This window comes from Dermacentor albipictus, chromosome 5 (genome assembly GCF_038994185.2).
Source record: "Dermacentor albipictus isolate Rhodes 1998 colony chromosome 5, USDA_Dalb.pri_finalv2, whole genome shotgun sequence".
Lineage (NCBI taxonomy): Eukaryota > Metazoa > Arthropoda > Arachnida > Ixodida > Ixodidae > Dermacentor > Dermacentor albipictus.
Window position 1 is genome coordinate 2,370,343 of NC_091825.1, and position 23,002 is coordinate 2,393,344.

General features: G+C 46.6%; 2 protein-coding genes across 2 annotated transcripts in view; one reads left to right on the top strand and one right to left on the bottom strand.

Annotated features, from left to right (window-relative positions):
* Positions 1 to 652: 652 nt before the first annotated feature.
* Positions 653 to 23,002, bottom strand: part of LOC139059817 (putative nuclease HARBI1) — a 121,063-nt gene continuing 98,713 nt past the window's right edge. Inside the window, exon 4 of the mRNA XM_070538204.1 lies at positions 653 to 1,754. The gene's annotated coding sequence lies outside the window, so the exon portion shown is untranslated. The remainder of the gene's footprint in view (positions 1,755 to 23,002) is intronic.
* LOC139060364 (uncharacterized) lies at positions 10,506 to 12,672 on the top strand. The gene has a single exon (XM_070539481.1). It carries the CDS (start codon positions 10,540 to 10,542, stop codon positions 12,631 to 12,633), a length of 2,094 nt encoding a protein of 697 aa, XP_070395582.1. The 5' UTR covers positions 10,506 to 10,539; the 3' UTR covers positions 12,634 to 12,672.

Genomic DNA, 23,002 nt, shown 5'->3' on the forward strand with positions numbered 1-23,002 from the left:
TTGAACATGCAGGTACGTCAGGCTGTAGAGGCAGCAACAAGGGAGTGGTCAGCATCTTCTGTTTGGTTTGCATTCCGAGCAGGAAGGGTGACATCACGGACCGTGTATGCAGCCTGCCGAACACCCCTCTACAAGCCGTCCATAAGCCTCAAGAGGATGAGCTATACCGAAGAGCAGATGTTCTATTCAGCGGCAACCGATGGGGGGGGGGGGGGAACAAAAAAAAACTAGTAGCCAAGAAGGCTTACATCTCGGCATTGACTGCATGAGAAAGCATGAAATATTTGTGTCATAGCTCTGGCCTGCAAATTTCTGCAGAGGCACCCTACCTAGCCGCCAGCCCAGATGGCTTGATTTCATGTGAATGCTGTCACGATGGCGTGCTAGAAATTAAGTGTCCCTATTCAGCAGTCTGTGTGGGTGATATGCTGAAGCAGAAAGGTGGCTGCTTGGAGCTATGTGATGACAGCGCACGACTGAAGAGAAGCCAGGCATACTACCATGTACAACGGCAACTCTACGTGTGTCAGCGGCAGTACTGTGATTTCGTTCTGTCGACACCATCGGACATTCTATTGATTTGTCTTTCTGCAAAGAAATGACACAGAAGTCCAAAGCATTCTTTGAACAGGTTTTGCTCTCGCAGCTTTTATTTAAACACTGGACTACCTTGCCGCAGCAAGAAACAATGCTTACATGTGATGAAAGTTCAGCAGACAGTGAACGCTACTGTTTCTGCGGTGGTGCTGAATACGGTGCGATGGTTAAGTGCAGCAGCCGACAGTGTCCTGGTAAATGGCTCCATTTTGCATGTGCAAATCTGAAACGTCCACCTAAGACCAAGGCATGGTTCTGCCTAGCAAGAAAAGGCAGAAACTTTTATCAAGGTATATTAATCAGTCTGCAAGGGGGTACACAGGATGACTTGGAAGCACGACACACGCACACACGTGACATGTCCAACTTGTCTGTACTTTTCTCCAATTCGAGCACTCGTAGAATGAAAAAAACTGTTCCAAACCAAAACTATTTGGTAAATTGCAGTAATAACATATGCTGAATTCACTGAAACGGCACAACAGACTGGCAGAGATTAGTCAGGGCAGAGCATACTGTCACAATTTTGTCTGGCTGTGCTACCGTGTCTCCACGTATATCATCACAAGCTCGATTGGAATAATCGAGGACAATATTGCATACTTCAGGTGCAACAGCCCAATGACTCTCTTTACATGTATGTGAACATTGGCTACCTTCCGTGTCTTCTCCACCTCCCAGGCCGTGAGCTGTCACTTCCCTTTTGTGAATGCTGTCACTTTAAGACGTGCACAATGAATCCCTACGGCATCGGCAATAGTGAAACCTCGATCCGCAAGCACAGTGTGTCCTGCTAAAAGGTTGTTCAGAATATCGCAGCGCTCGGTTAGGAGCTTGTCGCTTGTACGCCCAACCCATCCTTTAGAGATGTAGGTGATGGAACCCTGAGGTGCAATTCCAATGAGATATTTTACAGTATTACGATGCTTGTATTGTGACCACGTCTGACAGCGTGGAAGAACTGAAGACGACCGTTCTAGAAACACTTCGAACCAGTCAATTATTACAGCCACTCTAGTTCCAAATGCTCTACGAAAGCACATGGGCATGGTTAGTTGCAGCTCCTCCCGATCTGGACACTCCACCAGCTGGCTAGGGCGTATGTGCATGACATCAAGCCAACGTTCCAAGATCCTTGTCACTGAGGCTTGGCTGACCTAGACAAAAAAAATGGATCAGTGCTCACAGCTGGAGGTATCATGTTACATTGTAAGATTCTTTACATCTTTTCAAATGCTGTTTTACGCAATGCATAAAAATGAGTATTTTCCTGCAAAACGTTGTCGCCTAGTGTCTACTAGCACCATGACGTCGTGGCCGTCAATTGATACAGTAACATTGGCGCTAACGATCTCGCCTGTACCGAGTAATTATGTACCGAGTAATTATTAATTTCATGTGGGTTACATATAGAAACCGTCATACACTCAGGAGTGATCAATGAACGAGCTCGCTTCGTTTGCCAGATGTTTACTTCGCTCGGTGCACCGCAGTAATCCATGTCGGTCGTCTGCTTCTTTCGTACCATTTTCTTGTGAATCGGCAGAATTTCACTGGTGGCATCAACCTTTTCATGTTTACATTGCTGTCGTGACAGTTAACAACACAATAATAATTTCCGGTCATCCGAAGAGGTGCCGTCGCAAACAAGAGACGTTTCGCGCGCAGCGCGAACTGAACGCGGGCGCGACCGTGAAGGGAAGCGGCGACGGAAACCTACACCCGTTGGCGATGAAATCGCTCCGCCAGGCGAGAAACGAGCGCTGGCATCTAGGATGAAATAAAGCCCCTCAATTTTCCAAAAGTAGCGCCATTCTTAGATCTTTCCGCCACCCCGCTCACCCAGGCGCTTCCTCCTCCACTCCTCCTGTCGCCCCAGCCTCCTCCGCCCCCCATTGGCCAATCTGTGTCACGTGAAAGCAGGCCCCGCGCTTTTGTATATTTTTTTCTTTCCGGCGCAGAGCAGGCGCCGCGCTTTTGTATATCTTTTCTTTCCAGCGTACTGCGACCCCCATTCCTGGGCCTGCGCGACGAAAGTACAGCAGGCGGTTTGAAGGAGCGCTGTAGTTTTATACAATGTGTTAGGGCCGAGTGCTTAATTGCGATGCCGTGCTGCTGCGCCTACGGTTGCCACAACAGACCCAGTGACGGCAAAAAGCTTTTTGCTTTACCATCCGCCGGGCGCAACGCAAAACGAAGAAAAGTGTGGATTCACAAGATCGGGCGGGCTGACTTCCAGCAAGTGGCAAAGAACGCGCGGCTTTGTGAAGTAAGTGCCACGGCTCCTCCAACCTCTTCTTTTGGCGCCCGTGTCAAAACGGGCCCGTGTCCAGTGCATTGGGGGCGCGTTAAAGAACCCCAGCTGGAAAAAAATTAATCCGGAGCCCCCATTATGGCGTGCCTCATGAGATCGTGATGTTGGGATATGTAAAACCCAAGAATCAACTTTTTTTCTGTCTTGTGTGCCTTGACTGTTCCAGTTAACGCAACACTGCTTCCTTGTGAAAACTTACAACGCAAAAGAATACAGACGCACGTAGTATACAGAGATAAAATTAGCACTTCAACAAAAGTGTTGCTGGTGCCAATGTGGGGAGGGGGATAATTATTTTCTGAACCTCTTTCCAGTTGTCCCATCAAGTTCCTTCTTTTTTTCTATCAAATTCTAACCATTCGCACTGTAATAAATAAATAGCGATTTCATATGCTGGTACGTTGTTCAAATTATCTATACCGCCTATGTGTGAAAACGTTGCTCATGGCCACCACAACCTGTGCATGAGCTACGTACATCTGTAAAAGGCGCGGTACAGAAACGGCCCTGCTGCCAGGCATTGCTCACCGCAGACAGTCGGAATCTCTCACGCGCCGGCCGAACAAAAGCATCCTGCACGTACGTAAATTGACCTACGAAACCACGTGCACATACTTTCGCGCTGTCAAAACCTGAAACTCTGGTAATTACTCGCGTGTCTGAGCACACCGCGTGCTTGTGTCGTGTTTCAGCAACACGAACTTTCAACGTGCGCGCGCTTTACGCCTTAAATACGCCTTGAATAATGGTGCTTTTCTCTATTTCTTCCGCAAATCCGACACGACATTCTTAAGGCCAGTTACCGACTGACAAAGCAAGATCTAGATTGAAAAAAATTGGAGGACGCTTAAGCTTCGCCTTCAAGAGTGGGACGCGACAGCGTTCCCGTCGACCCGCCAAGGGGTATAAGAGAATGCGCTACGGCACAGCGATCACTTACGATGCGCCCCGCATCGGACTTAGCGCCAACCTATCACGCGGTGAGCGTCGAGCAACGCAGCGTTCGGCGCGGCAACGAAACGTGCGCCTGAGCGAACGGAACGAACCAAAGAACTCGGTGTCTCGGAGGAGAAACGATCTACGCCAGCCAAACGTCGCGATCGGCACGGGCAGAGGGATAGATAGTAATCTAAAGAAAGGACCGGGAGCACGGCGAAGCGTCGTCAGGGGAGAGGGAGTCCCGCGACGCGCCTGGCAGCGGTCCCAATGCGCGCGCGGCGCGCCTCCTGTCGGGGCAGCGCCGTACATTGAGAGGAGGGGGTCTTCTGTGTTTGCCGCAAGATGGCTCTGCGTGTGCGGAAAGCGCAGAAGAAATGCAGCGGAAACGCACTTCACAACTCGTGGAATTGTGACTTCTGTACGTTACATGTTCATAATTACCGATATACAACGCAGTATAACTTTCCACGGCTCGTTTCGAAGGCAACACCGCATTCACTAGAGGCGCGTTTGCACCGCTTGGAAGCATCGAACTCGTGGCTGAGTGGTAGCGTCTCCGTCTCACACTCCGGAGACCCTGGTTCGATTCCCACCGGGCCAATCTTGGAAGTTGCTTTTTATTTATGAAGCGCCTGCCGTGATTTATCGCTCACGGTCAACGCCGCAAACGCCGACACCGACGCCGACGACACCGGCTTTTCTGCGACACGAGCTCCTTAACGCTATCGCGTTAAAAACTGCTCCGCAGGACTCGAACGAACTTTTCCGCGGATTTCCTCCCGTAGCGTGTTAGCCGTCGTCTGCTAGGCAGGCCCACCGCCGGCGGCGCCACCGTCGAGGCCGCGCCGAGCGGAGGAGGAGGGAAGTGAATGGCGCTACTTTGGGAGATTGAGGGGCTTTACATCGGGGCGCGCTGGCAGCCGCCGGTTACGTCGGCGCTGCAGTGCGTCGGACTATAGACGACCGCACGCCAAGTTTCATCCTAAAACCCCTCAATCTCCCAAAGTAGCGCCATTCACTTCCCTCCTCCTCCGCTCGGCGCGGCCTCGACGGTGGCGCCGCCGGCGGTGGGCCTGCCGTAGCAGACGACGGCTAACACGCTACGGGAGGAAATCCGCGGAAAAGTTCGTTCGAGTCCTGCGGAGCAGTTTTTTCAATCTAGATCTTGCTTTGTCAGTCGGTAACTGGCCTTAAGAATGTCGTGTCGGATTTGCGGAAGAAATAGAGAAAAGCACCATTATTCAAGGCGTATTTAAGGCGTAAAGCGCGCGCACGTTCAAAGTTCGTGTTGCTGAAACACGACACAAGCACGCGGTGTGCTCAGACACGCGAGTAATTACCAGAGTTTCAGGTTTTGACAGCGCGAAAGTATGTGCACGTGGTTTCGTAGGTTAATTTACGTACCTGCAGGATGCTTTTGTTCGGCCGGCGCGTGAGAGATTCCGACTGTCTGCGGTCAGCAATGCCTGGCAGCAGGGCCGTTTCTCTTCCGCGCCTTTTACAGATGAACGTAGCTCATGCACAGGTTGTGGTGGCCATGAGCAACGTTTTCACACATAGCCGGTATAGATAATTTTAACAACGTACCAGCATATGAAATCGTTATTTATTTATTACAGTGCAAATGGTTATAATTTGATAGAAAAGAAAGAAGGAACTTGATGGGACAACTGGAAAGAGGTTCAGAAAATAATTATCCCCCTCCCTCAATGGCACCAGCAACACTTTTGTTGAAGTGCTAATTTTATCTCTGTGTACTACGTGCGTCTGTATTCTTTTGCGTTGTAAGTTTTCACAAGGAAGCAGTGTTGCGTTAACTGGAACAGTCAAGGCACACAAGACAGAAGAAAAGTTGATTCTTGGGTTTTACATATCCCAACATCACGATCTCATGAGGCACGCCATAATGGGGGCTCCGGATTAATTTTTTTCCAGCTGGGGTTCTTTAACGCGCCCCCAATGCACTGGACACGGGCCCGTTTTGACACGGGCGCCAAAAGAAGAGGTTGGAGGAGCCGTGGCACTTACTTCACAAAGCCGCGCGTTCTTTGCCACTTGCTGGAAGTCAGCCCGCCCGATCTTGTGAATCTACACTTTTCTTCGTTTTGCGTTGCGCCCGGCGGATGGTAAAGCAAAAAGCTTTTTGCCGTCACTGGGTCTGTTGTGGCAACCGTAGGCGCAGCAGCACGGCATCGCAATTAAGCACTCGGCCCTAACACATTGTATAAAACTACAGCGCTCCTTCAAACCGCCTGCTGTACTTTCGTCGCGCAGGCCCAGGAATGGGGGTCGCAGTACGCTGGAAAGAAAAGATATACAAAAGCGCGGCGCCTGCTCTGCGCCAGAAAGAAAATATATACAAAAGCGCGGGGCCCACTTTCACGTGACACAGATTGGCCAATGGGGGAGCGGAGGAGGCTGGGGCGACAGGAGGAGTGGAGGAGGAAGCGCCTGGGTGAGCGGGGTGGCGGAAAGATCTAAGAATGGCGCTACTTTTGGAAAATTGAGGGGCTTTACCCCGACGGGCCCGGCGCAAATTTGGCTCCTGCTCCATTCGCACGCCGGCGCCGCCGACTGCGTCGACCCACAATGCACTGCGTGCGAAGAAAAAGGCGCCAACACAACTCCGCAGACGGCTTTTGCGGACGGCGCGCGACTTGGCGAAAGTTCTGCGCATACTCCGAACATAGAAGCCGACGGCGCGCGCGTTGAAGTATAGAGGGGGTGGCATCTGGGCTGGCGCAGCGCAACCGACGTAGCGTAACTGACCGCGAACGACGCTCGCCCGCGCGCCGATAACGTCGGACTATAAACGGGCCTTAAGTGTAGCCTGTTTTGTGGGCACAGGTTCGCCCAATAAAATCTAGTTTTGCCTTTCACAGCATTGCTACTGTGTTCTTAACGTCATCACCACGTGACATCTGGTGGAGGTGCTTTGCGTTCATGTACCAGACGCCCCCACAACGCTGTGACCCAAGCCCACACGCGGAAGAAAACACCAACGTCGCCAAGAACCAGTGAGGTAGCCGCAGCCTGCAAGGACTGCCCCCGGAGCACGGACTTTTGCCTGAGACGACCAGGAAGATCACCACCAAGTCCACTCCAATGGCAGCCCCAGCGTCCCCCGTCGTGCTGCAGCAGCCCAGGGAGCCTCCGACGTTCCGCGGTTCAACGTTCGAGGACCCGGAAAGCTGGCTTGAGACGTATGAGAGAGTCGCTACATTCAACAACTGGAACAGCGACGACAAACTGCGACATGTCTTCGTCGCATTGGAAGACGAGGCCAGGACGTGTTTTGGTTTGATTTGATTTGATTTATTGATTTACATTTACACACACACATGTACAGAGGAGTGGTAAATGGAGGTGGATGAGGGAAAAAAGCCGCAAAGACGCGGCTTGAGGTAACCTCACCCCCTTAGGTACAATATGGCTGCATGGGGTTACACATCAAGCGCCATATAAATTACATTTATATAGTGCCCATAAAACATTGCAATTATATAATATATGAAAGAACAGTGAAATGTTTCCACAATAACAATGCAAAGCACACTGCGGCATTGAAATAAAGAAATGATATACACTTGGTAACAGACAAAAAAAAGAGGAACATAACACACATTATTAATCATTAACAAACGTGCTCTGAAGTGAAAGCAATAGAGTTTTAAATTCTGACAGTGATAAATCCTGTAAATTGAAGCCTGCTCTGTCGTATAAATTCAGTAATCTTGGAAGGTTGTTACACAACATTTGACAACCGTAGTTAGTTCTAGAGCGCGGAACCTTCCAGACTTCAGGTGTACGAGTTGAATAACGGTATGAATTGACGGATAGATTTGCAAGTTCTACAAGTAAAGTGTTGTTACGTGTGGTATTAAAGTAATACTCGCGTAATAGTCTGCAGTTATAGATTTTATGGGCTGTCGCAATGTAGTATTTCTTGAACAGGTTTTCAGTATGGGCTGCAAACGGTACATTAGCGATGACACGTATTATTTTCCTCTGCATACGAAATAATTTACTCAAGTTACATTCAGTTGTGGTGCCCCATACAAGATGTCCATAATGTATGTGAGACACGAATAAGGCATTATAAATTAATAATTTTACAGAGACGGGTAAAGTATATCTGTAGCGATTTAAAACAGCTGTTATGCGGCTAAGTTTTTCGAGTACAAAGCTTACATGGTCGTCCCATTGCATGGTACTCGTGAAGTGTACCCCTAACACCTTTGGAGAAAGAGTGAGTTCTATATCTGTGGATCTATAGGCTAATGTTAGATCTGGAGGAAGAAGACTCATGCCTTTGGTGTGAAAAATTACGGCCTTTGTTTTCGCCGTATTTACTTTTAGACAGTTCTCAGTGGACCAATAGGATCGGCTGCGCAAGAAGTCATTTGCCATACTAATTAAATTGGTACAAGAACCGGACGAGATGAAAACACTTGTATCATCTGCGTAAATTATAAATTTCGCCTTTTCGTAGATGGAAGTAATATCGTTAGCATATAAGTTAAACAGCAACGGGCCCAAAATGCTACCCTGTGGGACGCCACAAAGTATTTCTTTGGTTACCGATGTATTGTGGCCTACAGAAACAAACTGGCGTCAGTTATTAAGATAAGATTTTAATAATTGAAGTGGAATGCCTCTAATCCCATATTTCTCTAGTTTGTAGAATAAAATGTTGTGAATAATATGATCAAACGCCTGTGTAAAGTCGACAAATATGCCTATTGTTAATAGCTTATGTTCGAAGTTCTGCAATATAAATTCCTTTTGATCGAGAAGTGCTAATTCAGTCGACCTGTTTTTACGGAAACCGTATTGAGCAATTGAAATTATCTTGTACTTTTCACAGAACGAAGACAACTGACTTAGAATAATTTTTTCAAGACCTTCTGAAAAAACAGGGAGGATCGAGATCGGGCGATAATTTTTTATATCCAATTTATTACCCTTTTTAAATAATACTACTACCTTAGCAACCTTCATATTTTCTGGAAATACGCCTGTGGAAATGCACAAATTATAAATATGTGTCAAAATAGGGGCAATATCATATATAACAAATTTTATAGGTAGAATCTGAAGACCATCGGCATCGCAGCTGCGAGATGTCTTCAGTCTTAGGTACACAGAACATACATCCGAAGGCATGAGTGGCTGAAAAAATATTGTGGTTGCGTTCGGAGTAATGTGCACATAGTGCGGCATGGTATGATTGAGGTCAACGTCTCTGTGTACAAAACAATCATTGAAAGCGTTTGCCAAATCCTCCTTTACCAGCAATCTACCGTTTAAACTAATTTGTTCAATTGGATCACTCCTCTGATTTCTGTTCATAAGAGCATTCAGTCTATTCCATAGTTTCTTTGAGTCATTCATACAAGACGAAAACATCTGCAGAAAATAAGCATCACGTGCTTTCCGTAGCTCTTTGCTTAATTTGTTACGAAACATTTTCAATGTTTTTAAATCCAGAGGCTCTCGGGTTTTGATGAATTTAGCATATAGTTTGTCACGCTTCTTCATTCTTTTACAAAGAGCATTCGTTAACCGTGGCTTTCTGAGGCATTTTTTTTCTCCTGTTAACTTTGTAAACAAAATGCTTTTTATACACGGTAACAAACCTGCTAAGAAAAATATTGTACGCTGATTCAGCATCATGTTCCTGTAAAACGTCATCCCAGTTAATCTGCTTCAGCTCTGTTTGAAAAGATGTTAGGGTATGCTCGGTTACTTTCTGGAAGGTTCCGCTTGTGTCTCTGTGCGAGGTGCTAGCTGTTCTAGTTTTGACAAACATGCAAATAGGCATAGCGTCACTTATAGCACTACTCAAAACAGCACTTGCGATACACTGAGGTGAGTAATTCGTTATAAACAAATCAAGCGTAGTTTCCGTATTTTCTGTTACTCTAGTGCTGGAGTGAATTGTATTTAAACAACCATTTGAAATGAATTCCCTTTCAAAATCGGACCGGCGTACTGTATCCGCGCCAATGTTTACATTAAAATCTCCTCCAATAATTATGTTTAGGCGGTTTTCATTAGCAAAGGATAACAGATCATCAAAAAATTCAAGAAAATGGGCAAGAACACCATCAAGCACACAATTATGCCAGGGTCCTGCCCGACCTAGCTGGCCACCTGTGTATAGCCACAACGTCCTGCTCCGATAGACATTCGATGTTAAGTTGTTGTGCTATTTCGTTCACCAGGGATAACAAGTTCTCACCCTCAGTCTCAGAAACTTCATGAATTTCAAGGTTCAGGCGCCTGCTGTGCCATTCAAGAGCGTCAATGCCATCCCTAAGTTTACTAAGGTCCTCAGGGGCTCGAGCCCCTTCCATCTTTTCCACCCTACGCTTTACATTGTTAATGTCTTTTTCGTGACAGTCCAGACGTCTCTTAATTTCACCAAATTGGTCAGACAGCATTTGGATAGAATGCTCAATGCCACGTACTTTACTTGGCAACTCCAAAAGCAAATTAAGCTTCTTATCCAATTCTACCAGCTTCACCATGATTTCCGGATCTTTTACCTGACCCTGTACAGGGGCAACACTATTGCTTCCCTTCCCTTGACATGTCTCACACTTCCAATTTTTCTTTGCAATGCAAAACATTGGACATTGGACATTGGACGGCAGCGCTCCGATTCCCTGGCTCCGATCGACGAAATGCTGTGGCAGCTTCCTGGATTCATCGCCGACGCCCATCGCCGTGCAGCAAATATGACTGATCATCGCCTCGTGGAAAACGGCCTCTGCGCACCATCGATGAGCACAGTGACGTCACTCCATCGTGATACGTCACGGAGCCTGCCAGCTATAAATCTGCTACCGAGACCTACGATCATCAGTGGACACGGCAGCCCTGCTGTGACGATGTCACCTGAAGTGCCTTTGTATGTGCAGGTTTGCGCGTCGATCCTCATCCTAGCCTCCGCCACATCGCCGGTTATGGGGGACATTGGACGGCAGCGCTCCGATTCCCTGGCTCCGATCGACGAAATGCTGTGGCAGCTTCCTGGATTCATCGCCGACGCCCATCGCCATGCAGCAAATATGACTGATCATCGCCTCGTGGAAAACGGCCTCTGCGCACCATCGATGAGCACAGTGACGTCACTCCATCGTGATACGTCACGGAGCCTGCCAGCTATAAATCTGCTACCGAGACCTACGATCATCAGTGGACACGGCAGCCCTGCCGTGACGATGTCACCTGAAGTGCCTTTGTATGTGCAGGTTTGCGCGTCGATCCTCATCCTAGCCTCCGCCACATCGCCGGTTATGGGGGACATTGGACGGCAGCGCTCCGATTCCCTGGCTCCGATCGACGAAATGCTGTGGCAGCTTCCTGGATTCATCGCCGACGCCCATCGCCATGCAGCAAATATGACTGATCATCGCCTCGTGGAAAACGGCCTCTGCGCACCATCGATGAGCACAGTGACGTCACTCCATCGTGATACGTCACGGAGCCTGCCAGCTATAAATCTGCTACCGAGACCTACGATCATCAGTGGACACGGCAGCCCTGCCGTGACGATGTCACCTGAAGTGCCTTTGTATGTGCAGGTTTGCGCGTCGATCCTCATCCTAGCCTCCGCCACATCGCCGGTTATGGGGGACATTGGACGGCAGCGCTCCGATTCCCTGGCTCCGATCGACGAAATGCTGTGGCAGCTTCCTGGATTCATCGCCGACGCCCATCGCCGTGCAGCAAATATGACTGATCATCGCCTCGTGGAAAACGGCCTCTGCGCACCATCGATGAGCACAGTGACGTCACTCCATCGTGATACGTCACGGAGCCTGCCAGCTATAAATCTGCTACCGAGACCTACGATCATCAGTGGACACGGCAGCCCTGCCGTGACGATGTCACCTGAAGGGCCTTTGTATGTGCAGGTTAGTGCAAAAAGATACGGTTTTCGTGGTGATTACCTTTGTCTAGTTGTGCTGCCGTGTCCACAAGTGCTGCTTGATTGTGTCTGCGACTGCTTTTCAATGGCATGCATACTACTTAAGCTATCAGGGGATGTAGAGGAAAACCCGGGGCCTATTTCTCAAGCCACCCTAAATGAAATTCTACAAACCCAAAAAGATATTTTGGCCAAAGTTACTCAAATTCAAGAAAAACAAACTTCGTCTGAGGCAGGTATAGTGAAAATGCAAACAAGACTCGATTCCATCGAAGCAAAACTCGTGGTCCTAGAGAAATCCCAAATAAGGCTATCAAACATTGAGTCTACTATGAGTGATTGTCAGGCGGAAATTGATGCACTAGCTAAACAAGTCGATGGCTTGGAAAATCAATCCCGGCGTAGCAACCTGATTGTAAGGGGTATACTGGAAGAAGCGAATGAAAACGAAGAAACATTGCTGAAAAAAGTAAATGACGACGTTTTTGAGGCAAAACTCGGAGAGAAGTTAAGTACCATTGAGAGAATACACCGTCTTGGTAAGGTGAATCCGGGTAATCATCGTCCAGTTATCCTTAGGATTGGTGATTTTAGGGAAAAAACCAAGATTATGAATAATTGCTACAAGCTTAAAGGAGGGAAAATAAGCATTTCAGAGGACTATTCTAAAAGAGTGCATGATATTCGGAAAAAACTCTGGAATACCACTGTTGACGAAAGGAAAAACGGGGCCAAGGTAAAGATGGTATTCGATAAGATGAAGGTGAACAAAATCCTTTACGCCTGGGATGAAACTACGAAACAAAGGTACAAATGCCATACCCCTTCTGGGAGTGGCAATTGACGCAGGAACATAGGGTCAAAACCGTTCAAAGTTATAAATGTGAACGCCAGAAGTATATTAAATAAACTTGTCAAATTAGAAAGCCTAATCATAGAACATGAACCTCACCTAATAGTAGTCACCGAAACTTGGCTGCACAAGGATGTACTCGACACTGAAGTCACCCCTCCGAACTATAAAATAGTAAGAAGGGATCGAGAAGACAGAGGGGGGGGAGTTGCGATAATTATCAAAGACAACATAGCATTTTCTGTACTTCCAGATGTGAATGGCGTAGAAGCACTATGGGTCAAGATAAAATTAGATACACAAACAATCTTCATTGGGGGTGTTTACAGGGCTCCAAATGCTCCGTTGGACGTCCTGGTAAATCTACGAACATTTATGGACACTTACCTGCCTCAGGATAGTAGGAAATTGTTACTTGGGGATTTCAACCTACCCGGCATTGACTGGTGTTCGCAATTGCCTGGAACACGAGAAGTGCCTAGTTGTGAGCAGTTACTTGAACTGGCTTTTTGTCATAATTTAGTTCAAGTTGTGTCTGGTTACACAAGGATATGTCCTACAACATCATCCATACTTGATTTAATTTTTGTTTCCGAACGAATACACAGTTCTGTCTGCGAATGTGAAACACTGGAGGGCTTGTCAGATCACAGGATGGTTTTGTTGTCATTAAACGCATCACCAGATGTCATAAGTACTTCGTCCAAAAAAAGTTTCTTTAATTTTCATGACGCTGATGACGCTGCTGTGATAGACTGTCTTGATTATTCATATTCAGAGTTTATGCAGCTGTATGACTTAGGTGCTAGCACGGACCAACTATGGGAATTCTTTTCGCAATTAGCAGAACGGTGCCTTAATCACTTTATTCCTAAGAAAACTAAGCGCACGAATAAAAAGAATCCCTGGATAACCAGAGATATACTTCATCTCAAACGAAGACTTAAACGCAAACGTAAGGCTTACTCACCCAACCCAAACCCCCAAAATAAACTATGTATTCGCCGCATGAGACAGGATTTAAAGAGACTTCTTAAGGAATCAAAAGACAGATTCTATAATGTGACGCTCACAAAATTTCTTCGCGAGTCACCTGGCAAATTCTGGCGCTATATAAATCCGTCTAAAGTTCTGCACCCTGCTCAGACCGAGGAGAACGCCCATAAGCGTGCTGAAGATTTTAATCTATATTTTTCATCTGTTTACGTACGTGATAATGGTATACTGCCTCCTTTTAATGTTGACACTGAAAGACCTCCTATTGCTGATTTACATATTGACGAGCAAGGTGTTTTAAATCTGCTATTACATATTGACATTAAGAAAAGCCAAGGTCCAGATCGTATCCCTAATGAGTTTTTATATAGATACGCTGAATGGGTATCTAAATACTTGTCCAAAATTTTTCAGTCTTCTTTGAGTAGCGGATGCTTTCCAACTGATTGGAAGCGAGCAAAAGTTATACCGGTTCATAAAAGCAGAAATAATTCTGTTAGTAATTATCGCCCGATCTCGCTCACTAGTACAGTTTCGAAGTTACTTGAACACATCATATCCAAACACCTACTCGGCTATCTCGACCAGCATGATATCCTGTATTATCGTCAGCATGGCTTTCGAAAGGGACTGTCCACGATTACCCAACTGATAGAAATAGTTCATGACCTCGCAGAAACAATAAATTCACGTGGTCAAACAGACATTATCTACCTTGACTTTGCAAAAGCATTTGATAAAGTTTCTCACCAAAAATTGTTACATAAGATAAATGCGGTCTTTCAAAATCGAACACTCGCACAATGGTTTTCTGCGTATATATCCTCCCGTGAACAGTATGTAACTGTTAAAGGTTGTCAGTCCAGCATACTTCCCGTTGCTTCTGGTGTACCGCAAGGTAGCGTCTTAGGCCCACTCCTATTTTTGATCTTTATTAATGATTTACAAAGTAACATTGATGTTCCATTAGGACTTTTTGCAGACGACTGTGTGATGTACAATACCGTAAATACAGTTGATGATCAGATTAAACTAAATTTAAACTTGCAAAGAATAGTGAAATGGTGTAACGACTGGCAGATGGAGTTAAACCTTACAAAGTCTGTGTTCATGTCAGTAACTTGAAAGAAAAACGTTCTTGACTACAATTATCAAATCAACGGTTATATGCTTGAAAGAGTCAATCAGTATAAATACCTAGGCATAACATTTACATCAGATCTACGATGGAACACCCACATTGAAATTGTCATTTCCAAAGCTTTTAAAACACTATGGTACCTGCGACGCACCATGCACAGTGCTACTCCGGATGTAAAGTGCCTCGCTTACAAAACCCTAGTCAGACCGATAATCGAATATGCTAAAGTAATATGGGATCCTCACACTGCAACTAATTGTCACAAGCTTGATAGGATTCAGCGACTCGCTGTAAGGTTTATCTTTAATAAATACCGCCGGAACCACTCTCCAACAGAACTCTGCCAACAAGCCCAACTACCTAGGCTAGAAACCAGAACCAGATATGAAAGACTAAAAACGCTTTACCTCATTATCAATAATTATCTCAAAATAAATAAATCAGATTACTTTGAGATCAAAACTAATGAAACATCAAGGCATCGACATAGTAAGTTTATCCCATTACCGACTATAAAAAATAATTGTTTCAAGTTTAGTTATTTTCCCCGAACTTGTAGAGACTGGAACTCTCTTCCAGATTCTGCTGTTCGGTCGACATCATTAGCCGAGTTCCTACGCCACTTAGAAAATTTCATCTATGGCACTAGCATAGGGCGAAGAGATCAGATTGCTGCTGTATAAGATTGCTGTTCTGATTTCTGAGTGATGCATTTTTGTTTTTGTTTATGTGTGCACTTCACGAGATGATCTTTCTTTTCTTTTTTTTTCCTCTTAACTAATGTGTAACCATGGTTTTTCAATATGTACTGTACTACTTATTTTGCTCTTCAGTTCCGTTTTTTCCACTCCTGTTATAGCCCCTCAATGAGGCTGACAGTATTAATAAATGAAATGAAAATGAAATGAAATGAAACACACTGCGGCATTGAAATAAATAAATGATATACACTTGGTAATATAGACAAAAAAAGAGGAACATAACTTACATTATTAATCATTAACAAACGCGCCCTAAAGAGGTGAGTTGAACGTGTAACACGGAAAAGGAAATATATATTGGTACATTCCTATTTGTACTCTGTAAATAGCTGTAAGCCTTCATTAACTTTACTTCAAATTTCCGCCGCTTAAAAAAAAATAAACACGTGAAGAACCACCTAATGTTGACAGGCAGTTAAAGAAGCAAGTGAGGCGTGTAGAATCTAAGCTCCAGTATTAGTTAAGTCCCCGTGCTACTGCCGAGCGTTTCTGTGAGGAAATGCAAAAATTCGATATTATACCATGAACTACTCGTCGTGAGCAAACCTATTTTAGCGGAATAAAATCAATGTAACTGCTGTAGAAGTCATATATAGCCAGCTTTGTGACATACTTGTTGCACCGCGGCAGGTATGGTATCATAACTGGATTCCTATAGGCTATGCTTTTGCGATTGTCTATCCGCGCATGAAAAACCCGCAATGGGCTGGTCTGCGTCGCTTCGGCTGGCACTGTAGCGTTGCCTTCGAGAGCTGCATTGTTGTCTAAGAAATTAGCTCTTTGAATAAATGTTCGCAAAGGAAGACGTCGTAAAAATATATTTGAGACGACCACCATAAGTATACAAGCAGAGAGAACGAAGGAAAACAAACGAAAACACCGCAGAAAGTGCCCGGACAACGCCCGAACTGTAGCAGACGACAGGCGCGAGTCCGTGCCCTGACGTCACGTGAGCGGCGCTCGCAGCGCCGCTCGCGTTCGTTCTCGGGGCTAATAAAGGATCCTTCAGGACGACTGGCGCGGTGGAGCCTCAGACTACAAGAATACGACATCACTGTAACGTACAAGTCCGGACGAAAACACTCCGATGCCGATTGCCTATCACGCGCCCCCATTGACCCGCCGCCGCAAGATGACGAGAATGACGACACCTTGCTTGGAATGATAAGCGCGGAAGACTTCGCTGAACAGCAACGGGCAGACCCGGAGCTAAAAGGCCTCGTCGAATATTTGGAAGGGCTCACCGACGTCGTCCCCAGGGCATTTAGGCGCGGATTATCTTCATTCACGCTTCAAAACAATCGACTCCTGAAGAAGAACGTTTCACCTGTCCGCGCCAACTACCTTCTAGATGTCCCGTCAGGACTTCGTCCAGAAGTATTGCACGCCCTACATGACGATCCGACCACTGTACACCTCGGATGTTTCAGGACACCATCGATGCGACCACGTTTCGCTGCCTAACAAATGTTATCGCACAGCGCGGGACGCGCCTGCATGTATCCGAAGTTTCTGGAAAGTTATCGATACTTCTATCCACTGTCCGTTGTCGCCGAACCTTATGTTATCTGATTTCATCACCTGACGCGAATGGTGTAGAACTTTGTGGAAGGCACGCAGGTCCCAACGATTAGTCTGGAACATTCGACGATTGATGTATAAAAGCCGACGCGCTTGACCCGTTGATCAGATTTTTCGACGATCGCCCACTGCGTTCGCCGCTCTCGTTGTGCTATGAGTGTAGCCTGTTTTGTGGGCACAGGTTCACACAATAAAATCTAGTTTTGCCTTTCACAGTATTGCTACTGTGTTCTTAACGTCATCACCACGTGACAATATACCATGCTAAACAGCGGGCAGGTCCTGTGCTACCGGGGCTTAGCGGAGAGGCGAGAACTAGGAGTCGGATTTATGATTAATAAGAATATAGCCGGTAACATACAGGAATTCTATAGCATTAAGGAGAAGGTGGCAGGTCTTGTGAAACTTAATAAGAGATACAAAATAAAGGTTCTACAGGTCTACGCCCCCACATCTAGTCATGATGACCAGGAAGTCGAAAGCTTCTATGAAGACATGGAATCGTTCTTCCGGAATCTTGGAAGAACGCTAGCATAACCCTAATCCACAAGAAAAGGGACGCCAAAGACTTGAAAATTATAGACCGATCAGCTTACTGTCAGTTGCCTATAAACTATTTACTAAGGTAATCGCAAATAGAATCAGGAACACCTTAGGCTTCTGCCAAGCAAAGGACCAGGCAGGATTCTGTAAAGGCTACTCAACAATAGACCATATTCACACTATCAATCAGATGATAGAGAGATGTCCAGAATATAACCAACCCTTATATATACCTTTCATTGATTACGAGAAAGCGTTTGATTCTGTCGAAACCTCAGCAGTCATAGAGGCATTACGGAATCAGTGTGTACGCGAGCCGTATGCAAAAATACTGAGAGATATCTATAGTGGCTCGACAGCCACCGTAGTCCTCCGTAAAGAAAGCAACAAAATCCCAATAAAGAAAGGCGTCAGGCAGGGAGATACGATCTCTCCAATGTTATTCACAGCGTGTTTACAGGAGGTAATCAGAGACCTGGATTGGGAAGAATTGGGGATAAGAGTTAATGGAGAATACCTTAGTAACTTGCGATTTGCTGATGATATTGCCTTGCTTAGTAACTCAGGGGACCAATTGCAATGCATGCTCTCTGACCTGGAGAGGCAAAGCAGAAGAGTGGGTCTAAAAATTAATCTGCAGAAAACTAAAGTAATGTTTAACAGTCTCGGAAGAGAACAGCAATTTACAATAGGCACTGAGGCACTGGAAGTCGTAAGGAAATACATCTACTTAGGGCAAGTAGTGACGGCGGATCCGGATCATGAGACGGAAATAATCAGAAGAATCAGAATGGGCTGGGTTGCGTTTGGCAGGATGTCCAAGATGTCTGTATGTGGCTGGCAAAGTCCCGACTCCCCCCATGTCCCCCCTACTCCCTCAACCTCTGCATACCCTAGGGTGGTTGCTTGGGCTAGTTGGTAATTCATGATCAAAGATAACGTACAGCGCAAAGGACAAGGACAGCGATAGACGACATACACAGCGCTGACTGGTATGTCGTCTATCGCTGTCCCTGTCCTTTGCGCTGTACGTTATTTTTGATCATGAATTACCAACTATCCCAAGCAACCACCCTAGTTCACTTCATTTCTAGTACAATGGGCCGTTTCCCTTCGTCTTTCCCCTGTTCCTCAGCAAGTCCTAGTGTTTTGGTACAGTCAGCGCTGTGTATGTCGTCTATCGCTGTCCTTGTCCTTTGCGCTGTACGTTATTTTTGATCATGCATACCCAGTCAAGGCCTCACTTAGTAGCCTCATGCTAACATTCACTCAGATCCTGAACACTGCTGCCACACCGCAGTAGATGGCCTGTCGAATACTCTGATCTATTTACACGGCCAACATGCAGACTTCCATTCACAATGCACGTTAAGAGCATTGTTGCCAGATCTTGGACAGATCGATCCGTGGAAATAGTTTAATGACCCATGCTAAGCATTTGCCACCTCAACAGTAACAATGCCAAAAGTGCGACACCTCATTCCTTAAGCTTCCAAGCATGTGCTAGGTGTGCATATATGGAACTGCAATACTTAGAACTGAAATATAAATATACATGCTCAGAGTTCATCACTGACGCCTCAAAATCACAAGCAAGAGCATTGTTTGCAGCACTGGGACCTTCCTTTAATGCATGTGAGCTGTTAATCTGCAAACAAGCATCCTTACAGGCAAAGCACTAACAGTTATTTTCCCCATAAAATATATTATAGGCACAAGCATTCATAAAGCTGTATTATTACACATTGGCTGCCTTAGCACAGTGAAAGTAATGAAAACATATAAAAGCCACAAAAACGGGTTACTAAACTAGTTACACAAGTATCTGTGCATGTCCTAATTGCATATGGTGCCTGCTCGCCGTGGCTTAGAATGAAATGAGCTTGCAGCACCGGAAGATTCCGAGTCCTGAGGGCCCAGGCTTCCCCTGAGAATGCTGGCATTTTAGCGCTCATAGTGTGCAATGAGGTCCCCCTTCTTTGTTGCATATTTTGACATGGGCCCCCCTGTAGAGGCTGCCCAGGTTCCATCTCTGGCGCACTGATTAGGAAGAAGCATCCATCACCTATAGAGGCCCTGAAAGTGGAGCTCACGTTTCTTCACGAACCTAAAGCTTTTCTTGCGTAAAATGTTCAGAAGCTATTTGCAAGATGCATGGAATATATAAAGGTCAGTAATGAATTACACACTGTGCAGAATAACTGAAAAGTGGGCAAATGGGTATAGATTTATAGTGATGCCTTGCTTGGCAGCACGATGCGACAGAGACGAAAGAAGAGAGGCAAGAATGTAAGGACTTGGCACTGTATACACAAGAAATGTATTTGTTTAAGGAAAACGCTAATATATATATATATATATATATATATATATATATATATATATATATATATATATATATATATATATATTAGGACTGCTGACAAAGGTGATGCCGTTGTCATAATGAACAAGTCCGATTACGCCGCAGAGGCCCACAGACAGCTAGCAGACGCGACGTTCTATAAACGCCTTGATGATGACCCCACTAAGCAATATAAATCTCTGATCAAAAGCACAGTGCTAGATCTCGTCAACAAGAACAAGGTGCCTGACAATGGGGTTCATTCTCTAATTCAACTAAGTCCTGTTGCAGGTCGTTTCTACGTTTTACCTAAAATACATAAGATAAACAACCCAGGTCGTCCCATCATTTCTGGTATAGGTACAGTCACAGAAAATTTGTCCAACTACGTAGATTCCCTGATTAGTAATATCACAGCTGCGTTTGCCTCTTACGTAAGAGACACTACCCACTTCCTGTCGGATATAATCGATCTCATTATTCCTCAAGGTTCTCTTTTGGTCACACTTGATGTATCATCTTTGTATACTAACATTCCACATTCTGATGGCATCATGGCAGTCGTCAATTGCTACGAATGTAAATCACCCGAGAAACTCATCGATAGCGACACATTGGCAACTTTGCTAGCCCTTATTTTGGAACTAAATAACTTCGAATTTGAAGGACAGCACTATGTGAAAATTAGTGGGACGTCTACGGGTGCGCGAATTGGCCCGAACTACGCCAATATATTTATGGGTCAGCTAGAAGATAAATTTTTGCTAACCAGGACGTCAAACCTTTTTTACTACAAACGTTACATTGACGATGTTTTTTCTGATTTGGCCTCATGGGGAACAGGAACTGCTTTCTTTCATATCTGACTTTAACAATGCCCATCCATCCATATTGTTACGTAAGAAGACGCAAATGAAAAGCTATATACAAGTATATTTACAACGTAATACGCCGCACTTGGCCAAGAGGCAACAGCCCGCGCTAGCCTCCAATCGTTGTCGTCGTCTTCGTACTGCTCGTCTCTTCGTCATCGGTAATACTATTCCGTAGCACTACCCCCGGCGGCAAAAGCGCCGTCCCGGAGCGACTAAAGGCCGGACTTGGAAACAGTGTAGTAGGCCTTGAGCCTACTGACGTGCACGACATCACTAGGTGCCACAGTAGATGACGAGGTTGAGCTCACAGGGGCAATTTCGTACGTCACAGGCGTCACCTGGCGCAGCACGCGGTAGGGCCCTGTGTATCGCGAAAGGAGCTTCTCTGAAAGTCCGACGTGACGGGAGGGCGACCAGAGGAGCACGAGCGCACCAGGCGAAAACTGTACGTCATGGTGGCGGGCGTTGTACTGACGCTGCTGAGTGGTTTGCGAGTCCGTCAGTCGAGCACGGGCAAGCTCGCGTGCTTGGTCGGCGAGAGCGATGGCCTCGCGCGCATACTCGCTTGTTGAGATCGAAGCAGGAGGAAGTGCCGTGTCAAGGGGCAAGGTCGGTTCGCGACCGTAGAGCAGATAAAAGGGAGAAAATCCGGCGGTGTCGTGCCGGGAAGAATTATAAGCGAATGTGACGTAAGAAGGGCAATGTCCCAGTCGCGGTGGTCCTTGGAAACGTACTTTGACAGCATATCGGTAAGAGTACGGTTTAACCGCTCTGTCAGGCCATTGGTTTGAGGATGGTATGAGGCAGTCAGCTTGTGTTGAGTGGAGCAGGAACGTACAATGTCGGCGATAACTTTCGAGAGGAAGTTACGACCACGGTCAGTGAGCAGCTGTCGCGGGGCGCCATGAAGTAAGATAATGTCACGCAAGAGGAAGTCCCCGACGTCAGTGGCGCAACTGGTAGGGAGAGCCCGCGTGATAGCGTATCGGGTGGCGTAATCAGTTGCGACGGCTACCCATTTGTTCCCAGAGGATGACGTGGGAAAGGGACCGAGGAGGTCTAATCCAACACGAAAGAACGGTTCCACAGGGACAGTGATCGGCTGGAGATGACCGGCAGGTAGCACCTGAGGTGTTTTCCGACGCTGGCAGGTATCGCAGGCAGCAACATACTGTCGGACGGAGCGAGCGAGACCAGGCCAATAGAAGCGGCGGCGGACGCGGTCGTACGTGCGGGTTACGCCAAGATGTCCTGCAGTAGGTGCGTCATGCATCTCAAAGAGCACAGTCTGTCGTAGATGTTTTGGCACGACAAGAAGAAGATCAGATCCGTCAGGAAGGAAGTTCCTTCGGTACAGAATGCCGCCCTGGAGGACATATCGGCGAACGGATGCGTCGGTAGGTGTAGAGCGCAGACGCTCGATGAGTACTCGCAGCGATAGGTCTCGGTACTGCTCATCGGCGATGTTAGCGAAGGCAGACACAGAGAAAATGCCGTCGGCGGTACTACTGTCGGCGTCGTCAAGCTCGTCTACCGGGTAGCGAGACAGGCAGTCAGCGTCCTTGTGTAGTCGGCCAGATTTGTAGGTGACAGAGAACGAATATTTTTGGAGGCGTAAGGCCCAGCGACCAAGTCTTCCTGAAGGGTCTTTCAATGAGCATAACCAACAAAGCGCGTGATGGTCTGTGATAACGGAAAAGGGTCGGCCATATAAGTATGGGCGGAACTTCGCAACCGCCCAAACTAGGGCCAGACACTCACGCTCAGTGATGGAATAGTTGCGCTCCGCGGGTGAGAGGAGCCTGCTGGCGTAAGCGATAACACGGTCGTTGCCGCGCTGGCGTTGTGCCAGTACTGCGCCAATTCCGTGACCGCTGGCATCAGTACGAACTTCGGTAGGCGCAGAAGGATCGAAATAGGCCAGAACGGGAGGCGTTGTGAGAACGTCGATTAGATGCGAGAATGCAGAGGCCTCGTTATCGCCCCACTGGAAAGGGCCGTCTTTTTTCAAAAGCTCGGTTAGTGGTCGTGCGATGGCCGCGAAATTTTTCACGAAACGGCGGAAGTAGGAACAAAAGCCGATGAAGCTGCGCACATCCTTGACACACTTAGGAACAGG